General features: G+C 37.8%; 1 protein-coding gene across 1 annotated transcript in view; it reads right to left on the minus strand.

Moving 5' to 3' along the window:
* The window catches only part of CERKL (ceramide kinase like), a 143,322-nt gene that overhangs the window by 42,609 nt on the left and 85,053 nt on the right, over nt 1-15,660 (minus strand). The window contains exons 3-4 of the mRNA XM_063429794.1: nt 12,531-12,662; nt 3,750-3,813 (exon numbers count right to left, since the gene is read on the minus strand). Coding sequence (XP_063285864.1) covers nt 3,750-3,813; nt 12,531-12,662 — 196 coding nt within the window. The remainder of the gene's footprint in view (nt 1-3,749; nt 3,814-12,530; nt 12,663-15,660) is intronic.

Genomic DNA, 15,660 nt, shown 5'->3' on the forward strand with positions numbered 1-15,660 from the left:
TATTCTTGCCCTGAAATGCATTTGTGTATTCAGAATGATATGATATATTTATTTTTAGATAGTTTTAACATATTTTATTTAAGATTTTCTGTGCTTTCTATTCTTGTACTTGTTTGACTAAATCATACGGGTGCTAATTTCCTGTTCAGAAAAAAATCCCAAACACCAAAAAATTCCTACAAAAACAAACTCCCAGTAACCTTGAAATATTTCACCTACAGAAACATTTGGGAAATAAAATGAAATTAATACTTTTTGTGCTACGCTGTGGATATTTCTCAACACACAAACAGTTATCACATAAATGGGGGTTCAGTCAAATTTAGCCAGAACAACCCTATATATATGTATAAAACAATTAAATAGAAAAAAAAAACAAAAACAAACCACAGAACAGCGTTTCCAGGACGATCTATTAATCAAAGAAAGCATGACCAACTGGTGGTTTAAACCTGGATCGAATCAGCTCCATTTTCACATACTTTCCTCATGTGTCCAGGTAATGCAATGGGATGTAGGAATATGTAAATTGGGACACAATGCTCCCTGGCCCTAATACAAAAGGGTTAGTGCGGACAAACATACAACACAAGAACGAGGGATTTCCAGATCTGCCTGGCCCACATACTATGTCAACCTCCCCATAGACTTGGGTCAAATGATATCCAAATTCCTTATCCTCGCAGTCAGGTGTATAGAAAATGTTGGCTTACATTTTAGCAGAGCTCCTAAACTAGCTTATTTAGACTACTACTTTGGGAGTTTACCCAAACACATAGAAATTGAGACAAGGTGACAGGTAGCTGATTTATAAAATTCTTAAGAAGAGCTAAGAAGCAGAGTGTTTACAATTGTTCCACCTACATCTCAAGCAATCAGCAGGAGGTTAAGAAGGGTGCTATCCAGTTGTGTTCTCGTCCATGCTGGGCCAAAATTGGAACAGTTGCTGTATGCTGGTGTCTGTAAGAGGGACGTGCACAATCCTTTAAAATACCAGCGGTATTTTAACCAGAACTGCTATATTGTGCCAGCAAATGGTTACATAAAGAGAGTGGGTAGTGCAGAGTCAGTGATGAAGACAAATCCATTTTGGACATGATCATACTGATGATGACACATTGATCGTCGATCTACCAAGATATTCAAAACTAAATATATAGTTTTCCAGTAGAGGTTATTCTTCTTTTGAGAAATAGATTGATGTTTCCTGCATACTTACATTATTATATTATTTGTTGGATTACCGGTATTTTTCATTTTCTACTTACTATGGAAAACCGTTTTTAATGTCTACAATAATGTTAAGAACAGTATTTCATTGCTTCAAGTCTTTTTTTTTAATAAGGTTTAATTTATACCTCTTGATAGGTAATTAGCATGCATTTTTTTCTACCAATTTTATCATAACAACTCTCGGTGTGTGAAAAAGTTTGCTCTGTATATTTTTAATGTTTCTATTCTAAGACAAGTGTTTCTTGCTTTAGACTGAATTTTCGGCTTAATTATAAACTGTTAAAATTTTCACCTACCTTTATTTGTGTATAAATTGGCAGACCTTGTAAACACAGTCAGCAATATGTAAATACAAAATAACGAGAGGACAAAACAAGCTTTTGCAAATGTTGCACAAAAGTAAAACAATACTTGGAATACAATAATAGCCGAATCAATGGTGAGCATATGTGCAAAACAATAACATTTTAACATATGTATCTTATTTATTTTGTACATGATTAATGACTGCAAAAAAGGGTTTAATTAATTTTCTGTCCAAATCATTAATTTAAAAAAAAAAAAATGTTTATACAACAAAAACACTTTGTATTGCAATACAGAGATTACCGGACGTGAACTTTATACAATAAAAAACAACAAAGAAACAGGTTTACGTAATATACATTCACATTTATTTAACCTATTGAACACTGGTTAAATCTCTAGCCCGGCTCTTAGGAAATGGAAAAAGAAGTTCACAGAATACAACGGAAAAATAGAATTTGCACACTTAAACATTTTTAGAATATTCCGTTGAACCTCTGTTAAAAATTTTTTTTTATATAATTTTCAGATATTAGTATTCAAAAATATATTCAGTGAAAATATTTGTAGACATTAATAGTTTACAAAATATTTTTTGGTCATGTGACAAAACTCTCTTTTTTTCCCCAGCAACTAAAGAAAATTATATGCTTGAATTAAAATATAAATAAGTGACATTTCCTAATCAAGACACAGCAGTATAAACTAACCCTTTCTTTCACAGCAGAAAGGACAGGGAACAAATAAAAAGAAGCACCCCTTCTGCTGTTAGGAAGGAGCCTGCTTTAGCATACAACATTTCATTTAATGCTTACTAATAATTTTGGAGGATGGGAAGGGGTCAGACATTGTTCCTTGAAGATCCAGCAAGCAGCATATACATTGAGTTGCTCCCTGGGTGTAGGTACCCCATTGAGTGATTGGCAGTCTTCTAAAAGTGATGACCATCATAAATGGGATTAATAATGCTAAACCAGGGTTCAGACTCTTTCCCCCAAAGACACCCATATTTGATCTCCCCTTTTTCAAGTTATACTTTTGTTTGCATATCCCTTTTTATCCTACGATTGATAAAAGGTAGGACCTCCCTTCCTTATTTCTTATACCAGTGATGTTAGTTTCCCCTTGTGGGATTCTATACATCACTTTCTCCTATTTCCAGGATCTGATACATACTCTTGTCCTATAGTTATAAAAAGTGGTGTACAGGGGTGCACAATGAAGCCTCTAGTTTAAGTAGATTAGGCTGTCAGTAGTTCAAATAACCATTTGCTTTGGAAACACAGGCCTGTGCAGTCCGTCAGTCTCTATGGCCGCTTAGTTCGTTTTTCCCCTTCTCAGGCAACTGCATCAGTAGTTCGATTACTAACTTGTATAAGTATGGGGGGGGTTATGTTATTTTTTATAAACCTTAGTTTTCTGCTTCCACAAATCAAATAAGTCACATTCAGCAGGTGTTTGGTTGGCATCTATTTTTTTATGCGTCCATTGTTGGCGTTTTATAAAACCGTGCTAATGGCTATATCCACTGTATCCCATCTGCCTGAATACTACAGTACTCAAGGCAGACAACATGACCACCCAGTCGTCCATCTTTATTTAATAGTCAACACAATTGCATTTTTATATATGTTGGGTTTTAGTAAAAAAAAATTTTTAACTAATAATTAGGCCTGCGGTATTTTCCCTTGTTCCACCCTTCATTCCACTCTATCCTCCATTTGCCCACTACTCTTTCTCACCCCTTTTCTTAGGCCTCTTTCCCCAACATGTGCTCTGCTTTCCATGCCTCCCTACAGTTGAAAGTCTCTCTCAGTGTAGAGGGAAGGTGCCGAATCCCTTTCCACAACCTTTGCAAGTATTCAAAATTGGTATGATGCTTAAGGTTTTATTTAAACAGGAAATCTAGAGCTTAGGGACATTCTCCACACCTCCACATATACTGAGCTATTTAGTAAATTGTAAAGTATATATGGACAAATTAGATACAGCATCCTAAAATCAGTGACCTTAAGTACAATTTTACATCATAATTATGTATTTTATTATTTCATGAAAAACATTGACATTCCATGTCTGTTCTCAGTACAATTAAAAGCATTGTTAAAATTCATACTTTATCACCCATATGCCAAATATTTATGGAATATGAAATTGTATTTAGAATATTTTAAAACACAAAGGCATCTAACAATTATTAAAAAGCATACCCGTCATATTCTTGAAGTTCACATTCTTTGAGTAATGCAAGAGCATGTCCTGCATATTTTGTTACTAGAGAGAAAAAAAAAGACAATACCAATAAATGATTATACAAACTTTGTTTTATATATTTTCTTTTTTAGTAAGTGGCAATAAACATAATAAACCAAAATGTATATTTAGACATTTGAGTTTTAATTAATGAAAATGTTGTTCCATATCGTAATTTGAACAGACTATTGTAGGAAAATGTAAACAGGCAGATATAAAAAAAAAAAAGTTAATTGCAGCAATAATCATATTTCAGGTTTTTAAATTATAAATCCATGCAATGATAAAACTAATACTGTATATGGCTTGTAACCAGTTCTAAATTTGAAAGGGGTGAAGGTACTAATATCCTCCTATAGTTTTTACTGATGCATTTTGGGGAAAACGATTGAAAATCTAAAGCGCTAAATCTCTGCTTAAAATTCTTATAGAATTCCATCATTTTCTACTTGGTATTTATCAGAAGAACACAAAACAAATTCAAAGCAGAAATTGTCATTAAAAAAGTCAAATACCAGTAACAAATTGCCAAATCCAGGAGAGAAGGGTGGCACATAGTGTACCAGAATACATATCCCCCGGAGAAAATGAATCTGTCACTCTAGATTGCCATCTTTGCCTCTCGTGATGCCCTGTGAAGTGGTTTAAATGCCAGTGTAGACTAGGGCAGGCATGCTGCAGATGGCAGAGAGCATCATAACAACATTTAGAATATTCTAGGGCAGCTTCGCCAGAAGAGACAGCACAGCTGTATGAAACCATCAAACAATTCTCTTGACTGACATGACACTTGCAGATGGATGCTTTGTGTAAGAATGTGCACAGTTATATGCAAGATTACATAAATCTTTCATGCTTGTCTATTTTCAGTTAGACTATGTTATAAGAATGGCATAGAAGGTATATTTGCCCCCATACGCTCACAGATTATTAACACATTCATTAATAATGCATTGTGTATATTTACAACTTCAAAATCTTATGAACCTTTTTTTTTGTTTCAAGATTATTTTAAAATTAAAGTGAAAAAGTTGAATAATGAGCCGTTTAATATTAACTCTGTTACTGGGTGAATACAGAAAAAAAAATATTTAGGTCTGTTAGTCTATTCTATCTTAAGAATTAAAGTCATCTTCAATAAAGGGCATTAGGGGCAGCTACCCAAGTCACAAATTATTCACTCATGACGGGCACAGCGTTGCTGCCCATTTTGCCTGTGAAATGCATAGTTATATTAGCACAGAGCTCAACAAATCCCAGGCACCAGGTCGCCATAGCAAGTGGGTGTTTGTCAGTGTGTCTTTCAGTGAGTGAGTGTGTCTGACCCCATCTGACCGCATGGGAAAGGTATTTTTACTCAGCTTTTTTTTCCACGCCTCCATGGCTGAGAAAATCAATCTTGATGATCTCAGCCAATCCAATGCTTCCCATAGGAAAGCATTGGTTGGTTATTTCACATAAATATCGATGGGAATCCGTATCTCCTCGTAGAGATGCATTGAATCATTACATTTCTATGGGGGAACATGCAGCATCTCCATGCAGACTATGACGCTGAAGGCAGGTGTTGCACATTGTGCAGAACTGGACTAAGAAGCACCTCTAGTGGCTGTCTGAGTGAGATTTTACTAGGCAGCAATGTAAACACGGCCTTGGTAAACACTGAAAGTCTGCAGGGACAGGCTACAGACACAAGAATCCACTACATTAAGCAGTAATGGTTCTGGTGACTACAGTGTCCCTTTAACCCCTTAAGGACCAAACGTCTGGAATAAAAGGGAATCATGACATGACACACATGTCATGTGTCCTTAAGGGGTTAAGAGTTGTATTTTATGTCGATGAAAATAAAGCTTGGTTACTTAAAAAAAACTAAAATAAAACTTGTCTTCTAACTTTCTTAGCAGGCTCCTAGATTCCAAGCAAATTTGTAAAACCCTGTTTTAGCACATTGGCTTAATATTTTAGATAACCTTTTTTTTTAAATATTAAATCATTTGAGAAGCTTTTCCAAAAAACATAAAATTTGGGCCTATATTAGCAGTGCTGACTGACAAATTTGTATTCATAACACTATAGAATCCCTTTAATCCTCTTCCTCTCCAGTCCAAACACCAACCTCTCCTTCCCTCCACGACTCAAATCAAATGCTTCTCAAAAAGAAGCATGCGTGACTTTAAACAGAGAGTGGAGACCAGCGCAAGGAGCATTGTCAGGTGTTGAACCAGGTAAGTTTTATATTAGTTAGGTAGGGGAGGGGGGAACGAGCATTAGGGCATTTAAAATTACAAAAACACTTTAGATAACAAGGATTTTAGTAACCATTTAACTTCGAAATTCACCTGCTAATACCAGCACTGATATTAGCATAGGGTTAGGGTAAAGTAAGGGTTTATGCTGGTTAATGGATAGTGTATGGTTAAGTTAGGGGTAAGTTTAAGATAGGTATATGGTTACAGTTAGTATAAGCATTGGGTTAGGGGGTAGGACTGGTATAGCATTGGTGAGGTAGGTATAGGGTTAGTAGTAACTACCATAAATTAATCTAAATCCTAGATATACAAGGTTTTAACCATCAGTACTGATATTTAGAGCTCTATTTTTAAGCAAAACTATGATTACACATAGGATATTAAAACAAAGCCCTTTCTGTACTTTAATAAATAATATAAATATAAAGGAGCACGAAAAGAAACTCAGAAATTATGGAGGAACAAGCACGTAGCACAAATTCTAGGTTTTGTTTTGGTTCAGAGGGCTAAGGATCGCAAGAGAATGGACACATTACACTAGTCTTGGTTTCATTTGCAAATTTGATTTAAAGATATTTTGTTTTCTTTTCATACTAATGAATCTGTGTTTACTGATGTTTTAAAGCAGTTCATGTAGCTAAGCAACTCCCAAAGATAACTGTTTAACCACTTTGTGAAGGTGGTCATAACCTGCAAATCCTTGTTACTTCTACATAAATATCTCATCAATCTCAGTATGTGCGACAAGAGCCTGCCTGACACTATGTCAAAGTAATGGGATGCCATTTTAGAGTTAAAGTCATTGGTGGTAATGCTGCCAGTAGATGCTGATAGCGGCAGCACCAGGGTACTAGCTGCCTGAGATACGAGGAAGTCCAGAAATATATAGCCCAATTCTACAGAGAGACTGGCAGCTGACATAACTTGCTGACATAAAGGGGCTGATCTATACATTTGAAAGTGATTCACCATTTGTAAAAAAACACACATTTAGTTTAAATATATGCTAATCTTATACCAAAATCCACCAATGTAAACTTCTTTTGTCTTGCTAATTTGAGGAGTAGTTTATTGACTGAACTAGAAATTCTGGAGAAGGGAATTGTAAATTTTAGGCTAAAATAGCTAAAACTGCAAACTATCCATGTTTTTTTTTTTTTTGCAATTCATTTATTTTGCCCTAAAATTGTATAACATGGCAGGATGCTTCATATTTTGCATTAAACTCTACTAAACTCCTAGCAGCACAGATTTTAACAATAAAGTTTAATTTAAAAAAACAACAAAAAAAAACACACTCTAAGGCCTTCACCACTCTAACTCCTCCTCATTCTTTGCTGTTCCTGCTGCACAGGTCAGAGTAAGTTGTTTCCCTATTCTTGCACTGATGTTGTATTATTGTTATTGTTATTAGTATTGTTCTTATTTACTTTGCCTGTCTTTTGCTCAGAAGATTTATTTATTATTTATCTGTGCCCCCTTGCCTTTCCACCCTCTGTGCTATATATATTGTTTTAGATTATCTTCTCCCACCCTATCCCGCGATACTAATTGCTGGCCCTGTCAGGCCTGGGCTTCACCAGCCCTAGTACCTCCCTCATTCTTCCCATCGGCAAAGTCAAATTTCAGCCGAGGCATGTCCTGAGCCAGGAGCCCACGCAGCAGAGAACGTGGTAATCCCTCCGCAGGTGAGTAAACTTTCTCTGAAATTTTCTACCAATGTAACCGCTGGCAGACTGTTACTCTTTTCACAGAATTAAGAAGTGATTTCCACGGATTCCTGGATCCTCCAGACCATCCACTCTCCCCCTATTTAATGTAGATACTTTTTTGGTGCCCACTCGGCCGTGGCGCAGCAACGTCGCAGGCTTTCTCAGCAGGTGCTTTACTTACCGACATCTTATGGTCTGCGGACTGGACTAAATAAAATACATTTCTCACGCAGCATGCGTTAAAAATACAAAATATAAAGCCTCCTGTCATAAAATTGTAGATTATGCTGTGTACCTATTATTTTAATTTTATTAATGACAGAAAGCAAATATTTTCCTGCCCTTATTTCTCCCCTCCCTGTTTTATATTAATGGTGTTACTTCAATACAAATTTGGGTATTTGTCCATGTGATTATTTCGGTAATGTTATGTTACTTTGTTCCTGTGTTTACTGAATGTTTGCTGTAATTTTTATTACATAGTTACATAGTTACATAGTTACATAGTTAGATAGTTAGATAGCTGAAAAGAGACTTGCGTCCATCAAGTTCAGCCTTCCTCACACCTGTTTTTTGCTGTTGATCCAAAAGAAAAAAAAAAAAAAACAGTTTGAAGCACAATTTTGCAACAAGCTAGGACAAAAAATTCCTTCTTGACCCCAGAATGGCAGTCAGATTTATCCTTGAATCAAGCAGTTATTACCCTACATTGAAAGATTATATCCTTGAATATTCTGTCTTTGCAAGTATGCATCTAGTAGCTGTTTGAACATCTGTATGGACTCTGATAAAACCACTTCTTCAGGCAGAGAATTCCACATCCTGATTGTTCTTACAGTAAAAAAACCTTTCCTTTGCCTTAGACGAAATCTTCTTTCTTCCAGTCTAAACACATGGCCTCGTGTCCTATGTAAAGTCCGGTTTGTGAATAGATTTCCACACAATGGTTTGTATTGGCCCCGAATATATTTGTATAATGTTATCATATCCCCTCTCAGGCGACGTTTTTCTAAACTAAATAGGTTTAAATTTGTTAACCTTTCTTCATAGCTGATATGTTCCATTCCTTTTATTAATTTTGTAGCCCGCCTCTGCACTTTTTCTAGTGCCATGATATCCTTCTTTAGAACAGGTGCCCAAAATTGCACAGCATATTCAATATGTGGTCTTACCAGTGATTTATAGAGAGGCAAAATGATATTCTCGTCCCGAGAATGAATGCCCTTTTTCATGCATGACAATACCTTACTGGCCTTGGCCACTGCTGATTGACATTGCACATTGTTGCATAGTTTGTTGTCTATAACAATTCCCAAGTCCTTTTCGTGTGTTGTTATCCCTAATTCGCTTCCATTAAGGGTATACGTTGCTTGTGTATTCTTTACGCCGAAGTGCATAACTTTGCATTTTTCAACATTAAATTTCATCTGCCATTTGAGTGCCCAGTCCTCCAGTCTATCTAAATCCTTCTGAAGCAAAGTAATTACTAAATCTCTTAATAATTAATTGGCATTCTTAGCTAACTAATATTTGCCTCCTGTCAATAATAAAATTAAGATTATAGATACACTGCATTAGCATAACCTACAATTTGCATTTACAACTTCACAATTCAAATTTCAGTGAATATACAGAATACAGCATTAAAAAAAACATGTACGCTGAGCTCCTGCAAGCCATCAAACTCTAAGCTTTGAAACAATGATTTCCAGCTCCAGACCCAACCACCAGCGGCGGTCCATGGAGCTAAAGGGACACTGGATCCAGAGTGAGGCTGGCTTATCGAGCTGCAGTCCCCTGGAGGAGAGGGCGCTGATGCCCCAATCGAGGCCTACTCTGGCGGTGAGGGGGCCAGACGGCCGCTGCCCCACTGTCCTCCTGCCTAACAGAACCCAGTGGACAAGGCCCTGTCCCCCCCCCCCCCTCTGGACCGGTGGGGGTGATCCCGGTCCTCACCCCAAGGCCCTGATGAAGACATGGCGGCTGAAGCAAGGGGGCCTAACAGCCATGCCCAAGGTGGCGGAGGCCATGTGCACAGGAGACAACAGGGAGAAACAGCTCACTCCCCACGCTCACAGCCGACACTGCAACCCCTGCCTCCAGACCCTGCCATACAGGGAAGCGGGAGTACCTTTACCCACTAACACAGCCACTCAAGTCAGCGATGTCAGCGGCTGCCCTGGGGGGAGAGGGCTACACAACAGACCAGCCGTTGCCGTATGAAGGGACCGAGTCTACTCCCAAGCGTGTCACCTCAGCGGCGAGACAGACCTCCTACTCACCTCCCACTCGGCCTGCAACAGCACGACCCCTGCAGCAGCAACCGTGTGTGGATGACGCCAGACCCCCCATCGCGGCTGACACCGGCCCCCAGGGGACCAAGCGGGACAAGCACTCCGTACCACAGCTGCAACACCAGGGAAGCCAGCGAACGGCTCAGAGAGCGGCTGGGCTGGACTGTGTTTTGCTGCCTGCTCTGGTGGACACTCACCCACTGCTGCATGAAACGGACAGAGCAGGTACCGGATAGCAGCGGAACTCCCCCTGTATTGGAGGTCCCAGCAACACCACAATGACGGCTCCCCACTGAGGCAGCACTGGTAGTTCCTAACGGCCGGGGTGAAAACGGCATCAAAGCGACATCGCAAGACCTAGCCTGAATACCAATTATAATCAAACTACACTAGCCTGTTTGTAACGCTACTGCTATATATATGCATCAAGCAACCTTTCATATCTAGCAAGTATTTTGTGCATAAACTTAATCTTGGTAAAGCGTATCGATATGTACCGTATATACTCGAGTATAAGCAGAGTTTTTCAGCAAATTTTTTGTGCTGAAAACCCCCAACTCGGCTTATACTCGAGTCAGTGTCAGGGGCTGTGGGGGCTGTGAGAGAGCGTTACTTACCTGTCCTGCAGCTCCTGTCAGCTCCCTCCTCCTCCGCGCCGTCCGTTCAGCACCTCGGTCAGCTCCCAGTGTAAGGAGGAGAGAGCTGACAGGAACTGCAGGAGAGGTAAGTAACGCTCTCTCACAGCCCCCTCCTCCCCCCCACGGAACTACCAATTCCACTAGACCACCAGGGAAGGAGCCAAATTCCTTTTAATCTACGCCCAAATTGAAATTTGTTTTCAATGCTTTCCTATGGGGAGACCTAATGTGCATGCGTGGCACATTAGGTCTCCTTGGCCGGTGGGCGGGGTCAGTCTCGCCCGCCGGCCGACGGAATCAGAGGGAGGAGCGGTGCGGAGGAGGAGGTAGCGACGAGGGACATCGCCGCTGCCTCAGGTAAGTGACTGAAGGGGTTTTCACCCCTTCTGTAACTGGGGTTTGGTGGGTGGGAGGGAGAGGGACCCCCCCAGTGCCAGGAAAACGGATTGTTTTCCTGGCACTGGAGTTTCCCTTTAATGTGTTTCAGCTGGTTCCAACAAATCAAATTCCTTTTAATCTACGCCCAAACGATTAATCTACGCCCAAACGAATCAATCCATCCAGGAGTTACTGGTGGAGTCTTATTCCACAGGTATAGCCCATATAGAGCAATAATTTAGGTGTAGAATTAAAAGGAATTTGATTAGTTTGAAGAAGTTGAAATGCAATAATGCGCATGTCTACTGATTATTATATATATTATCAGAAAAGACCAAAGAATTCAAGAGCATGGAATTATGGCATGTTTTTTTTCCTCTTTAATTTATAGTATCCAAGAAATACTCGATGTAATCAATTTCTGTTAAAGAGAAACTGTAACTTGTAAGATTTTTGAACAACAAATAGCGAACTTAAAAGTTAGCTATTTATAGGAGTTCTTCCTTATATATCACCTCTTTAGATCTTAATTTATACACCTGTACCCAGGCACACCGGGCACAGCAAGTAAAATAAATCTATCCGCACCATCCGCATCCAAGCATATGTAACTGAGTGTGTATGTGTTTGCATGGTATTACTGTGTAGATGTCATCCACATCTGAATAATCACAGAGAGGAAGTCACCCACATGTATGTATGTATGTATGTATGTATGTATGTTTTGTTTGTTTCTTTTACTTATCCCTGCTGATTTGTTCACTACAGAAATGTGGAAATATAATTCTCTAGGGTGACAGAAAAAGGAAAGGTCATGTCTAGAGAAGTAACAGTTTCCCTTTAAAATCATAATCCACCGTATCTATCCAATGCATATAGAATGAATGAAAATTAAGGCACATTACAGATTCTGATTGAGTAAAACATATTCGAATATATATGAATCCCTACGTGTTCAGGTTGATACAGTCATTTAGATGTGAAACAGCTTGAGGGTAATAAGGATAATTAAGGAATGAACGTGTTTCATATTAAGATATGATGTGTCAGAGTGCTGATCAAATGCTAGAAACCTAACCATGAATAAATAAATAAAGACTGAAAAAATGAACAGACTGTCACCTCTACAGTACTGTAAATTAAAGATATTAAATAACAAAAAAACATGGGTTTATTGCAGCATTCGAAAACAAAACTTGGGTTTACATTTGAATCAAAATTGAAAAAGTAAAGTTTTTACATATAATTTAGATAAGTTAGATTTGGATGAAAAGAAACATTTGAACAAAGTAAACTGATTGCAGCACAAGAGAAGATAGAACAATATAAATATACAGGATATGTAACCTGATTTAGTTTAAACTGCAGCTAAAAGCCACAGGGATTAACTGAAAATTCAGCCTGTCTTGGTTGCCTAGTGATCTTTTCTGCCTCTGTTTAGTTGATTTACTGAAACAAACTTACCTGTAACATCCGTCTGGATGTTGGCAAGCTTGAAGAGAGGTTCAACGTGTTCATAATAGATATTGGTAGCTTCTCCTTTATGGCTGTGTGGGTTAATGATTACCTTTAAAGACTTCGGTCTATTTGGAAATCCTAAAAAATGCAAATAACATTTAGCTACATTAGAAATGTAAATTAGAAATAAAATGTAAATGCATACAACAATATAGAGTCAACTGCCATAATTCTCCCAAATAAAATTATGATACAGTTTAAACGTAATCACCTGCCATATTTCAATAAAATAAAATTACAGTATAATTTAAAGGGACACTCCAAAAATCTAAATCACTTTAGCTTGCTGAAAAGCTTTATGTGTGCAGAGTGTGTCCTATTATTTTCATTTAGAAAAAAAAGTGCAGATTTCAATAGAAATTGAAACTTTTATAAATAAACATGGTTATGCACACTAGGCTGTCAATCAGACAAACCGTCCTTTTACTTCCTGGTTTTGTTAGCGCAGTAGAGCTAAACCCTAAAAAGCAGCAACTGCCTTGCAAAGACTTCTCATTGTGCTGCACTGGGAAGTCTGTGATTGGACAGCTACAAAAAAATGCAAAAATGAAATGAAAAAAATGCATTATTAAATGTATGCAAGTTTATATTTGATGTATATCTACTAAACAGTGTTTTTTTTTGTATTTCGTCAGTGGAGTGTCCTTTAAATATTGCAGTTGTGTGGATATATTTTGCATTGCTTATTAAATAGGCTCGGACATCCATAAAATATGGCGATTGGCAAAGCTCCCTTTAAGTAAGTACAGATAGCCAGTAAAATATGTAGATTAAACAATACAATTTGCTTAAAGGACCACTCTAGGCACCCAGACCACTTCAGCTTAATGAAGTGGTCTGGGTGCCAGGTCCTTCTAGGGTTAACCCATTTTTTCATAAACATAGCAGTTTCAGAGAAACTGCTATGTTTGTGAATGGGTTAAGCCTTCCCCTATTTCCTCTAGTGGCTGTCTCACTGACAGCCGCTAGAGGCGCTTGCGTGATTCTCACTGTGATTTTCACAGTGAGAGCACGCAAGCGTCCATAGGAAAGCATTATGAATGCTTTCCTATGTGACTGGCTGAATGCGCGCGCAGCTCGTGCCGCGCGTGCGCATTCAGCCGACGGGGAGGAGAAGAGGAGGTTCGGAGGAGGAGAGCTCTCCGCCCACCGCTGGAAAAAGGTAAGTTTTAAACACTTTCCCCTTTCCAGTGCCCGGCGGGAGTGGGTGCCTGAGGGTGGGGGCACCCTCAGGGCACTCTAGTGCCAGGAAAACAAGTATGTTTTCCTGGCACTAGAGTGGTCCTTTAAGTTGTCTGCTATCATTTCTAACTATAAGAATGCACATTTAACTGCCTGTCCACAAACAATGCAGGCTGCTATATCAGTGAGTCCAATACATAAAATATATATTGAGCAGTCACTTTCTGGTAACATAAGAGGATACCAGAAAACAGAATCCATAAACCTGTAAAGTCTCAATAAACGGTCCAGCACATGATATCGTCAGTTATCCAGGATGTCCTATTTTTTTTTTTTTTTGTAATGCACATAAAGTTTACAAGCAGTTTTGAGGTGCCCCGAGAGCAGTCCTCAGGCATTTTCCTCGCTGAACATGCGGGACAAATGAAATACAGGCACAATTTTTATAATATTGGTATGCTCAGTTAAATGGGTAATTTTCCAAACAATGCTGTCTAGTATCTGTGAGGAGAGCAACTAATTAAACATCCAATGGTTAGCTTATATAATTCTCGTGTTAAGCATAATAAAGAAAATAATAATAAAATAGCCATGCTTTTTACGTTAGTTATAGACTAAAGCTTAAAACATATTAGCAGTGTGCACAGTGAGAACATATTATCAGTATTAGTATGCGTATATTTTTGAGTATCAGAGATTAGCTCACTTGTGCTTATGGTGTAATATACATGTCTCGTGTTAATCATAATAATACGAAATAATAAAATATGCACGTTTTTACGCATGTTATAGACTACAGATAAATATATGCTATTCAACGTCGCCTGACTAGTCATAATACAACTAGTAGTGCCTCTTCATCTTGGGTGATTGAAGGGCACTAAACAATAGGTAATGTGTAAAAACAGAAAAAATAAAACATGGTGGGCATCAATATTTATAGGCATAGGTAACTCAAGTTGTGGTGCCTAGGGTGAGACAAGCCTCTCGGCCCGTTAGGCCACTGGTCCTCCGTGGGAAGTCCAGGGTTAACCAATGCCCTGGAGGATGTCCTATTTTTATGCTCACATCCTCTTGATTACTCAAATCACGTGATCACTTGAAGTCACCTGATCTAAGGGTCACAACATTTTTCACAATTTTGAATGCCCCTTCTATAAGTTTACTTTTTTGATGTATTACTGCAAAGTTGGTGTTGGTGGGATGTATTGTATGACTTAAAGCATAAAACCCTAGTATGACAAACATTTGGACTAATTATTTAATATTGCTATACCACCAAATGCCCACATTAGGAACACTGTGGGTGGACAGATGTACAGTGGAGTTTTTATTTACTTTCAATTAAGTATTTCTATAGCTCTGCTAGCAATTTAGCCTGCACAATGTAAAAAAAACAAAGCTGCAGTACATTGAAAATGTATATAGTATTAATTATATTGTTTTGATTTATGACTATTATCATAAGCATTATATATGATTGTATATATAATTATTTAAACAAATGCACCATGCTACATACAAAATAAGTTAAAAAAATGTATATCTATATATTTCAACGATTATAAATACATTTTCCTAATTCTTTTTTTATATAATTATGCTCTAATTATAGCTCCCAGTGCCACACGAGGATTGTGCATATATATGAATAAATTAATAATCAAATCATTAGATGTTGTAAAAAAAAAAAAAAAGGCACATACTGCAGATTCATCAAACCAAATTAATTTAAAAAAAAAATCGCTGTTCATTTTGCTATAGTTTCCTACACAGTCTGCCTGAAAAAACTGTTTAATTTATAGATTGGAAAGCAATTAAAGGAATATTTAAAAACATTTTTTTTAAAAGACAAAAAAATTAAATAAAACCAAACAGCAACATTGTATTTCAA

This window comes from Pelobates fuscus, chromosome 8 (genome assembly GCF_036172605.1).
Source record: "Pelobates fuscus isolate aPelFus1 chromosome 8, aPelFus1.pri, whole genome shotgun sequence".
In the NCBI taxonomy this organism is placed as follows: Eukaryota; Metazoa; Chordata; class Amphibia; order Anura; family Pelobatidae; genus Pelobates; species Pelobates fuscus.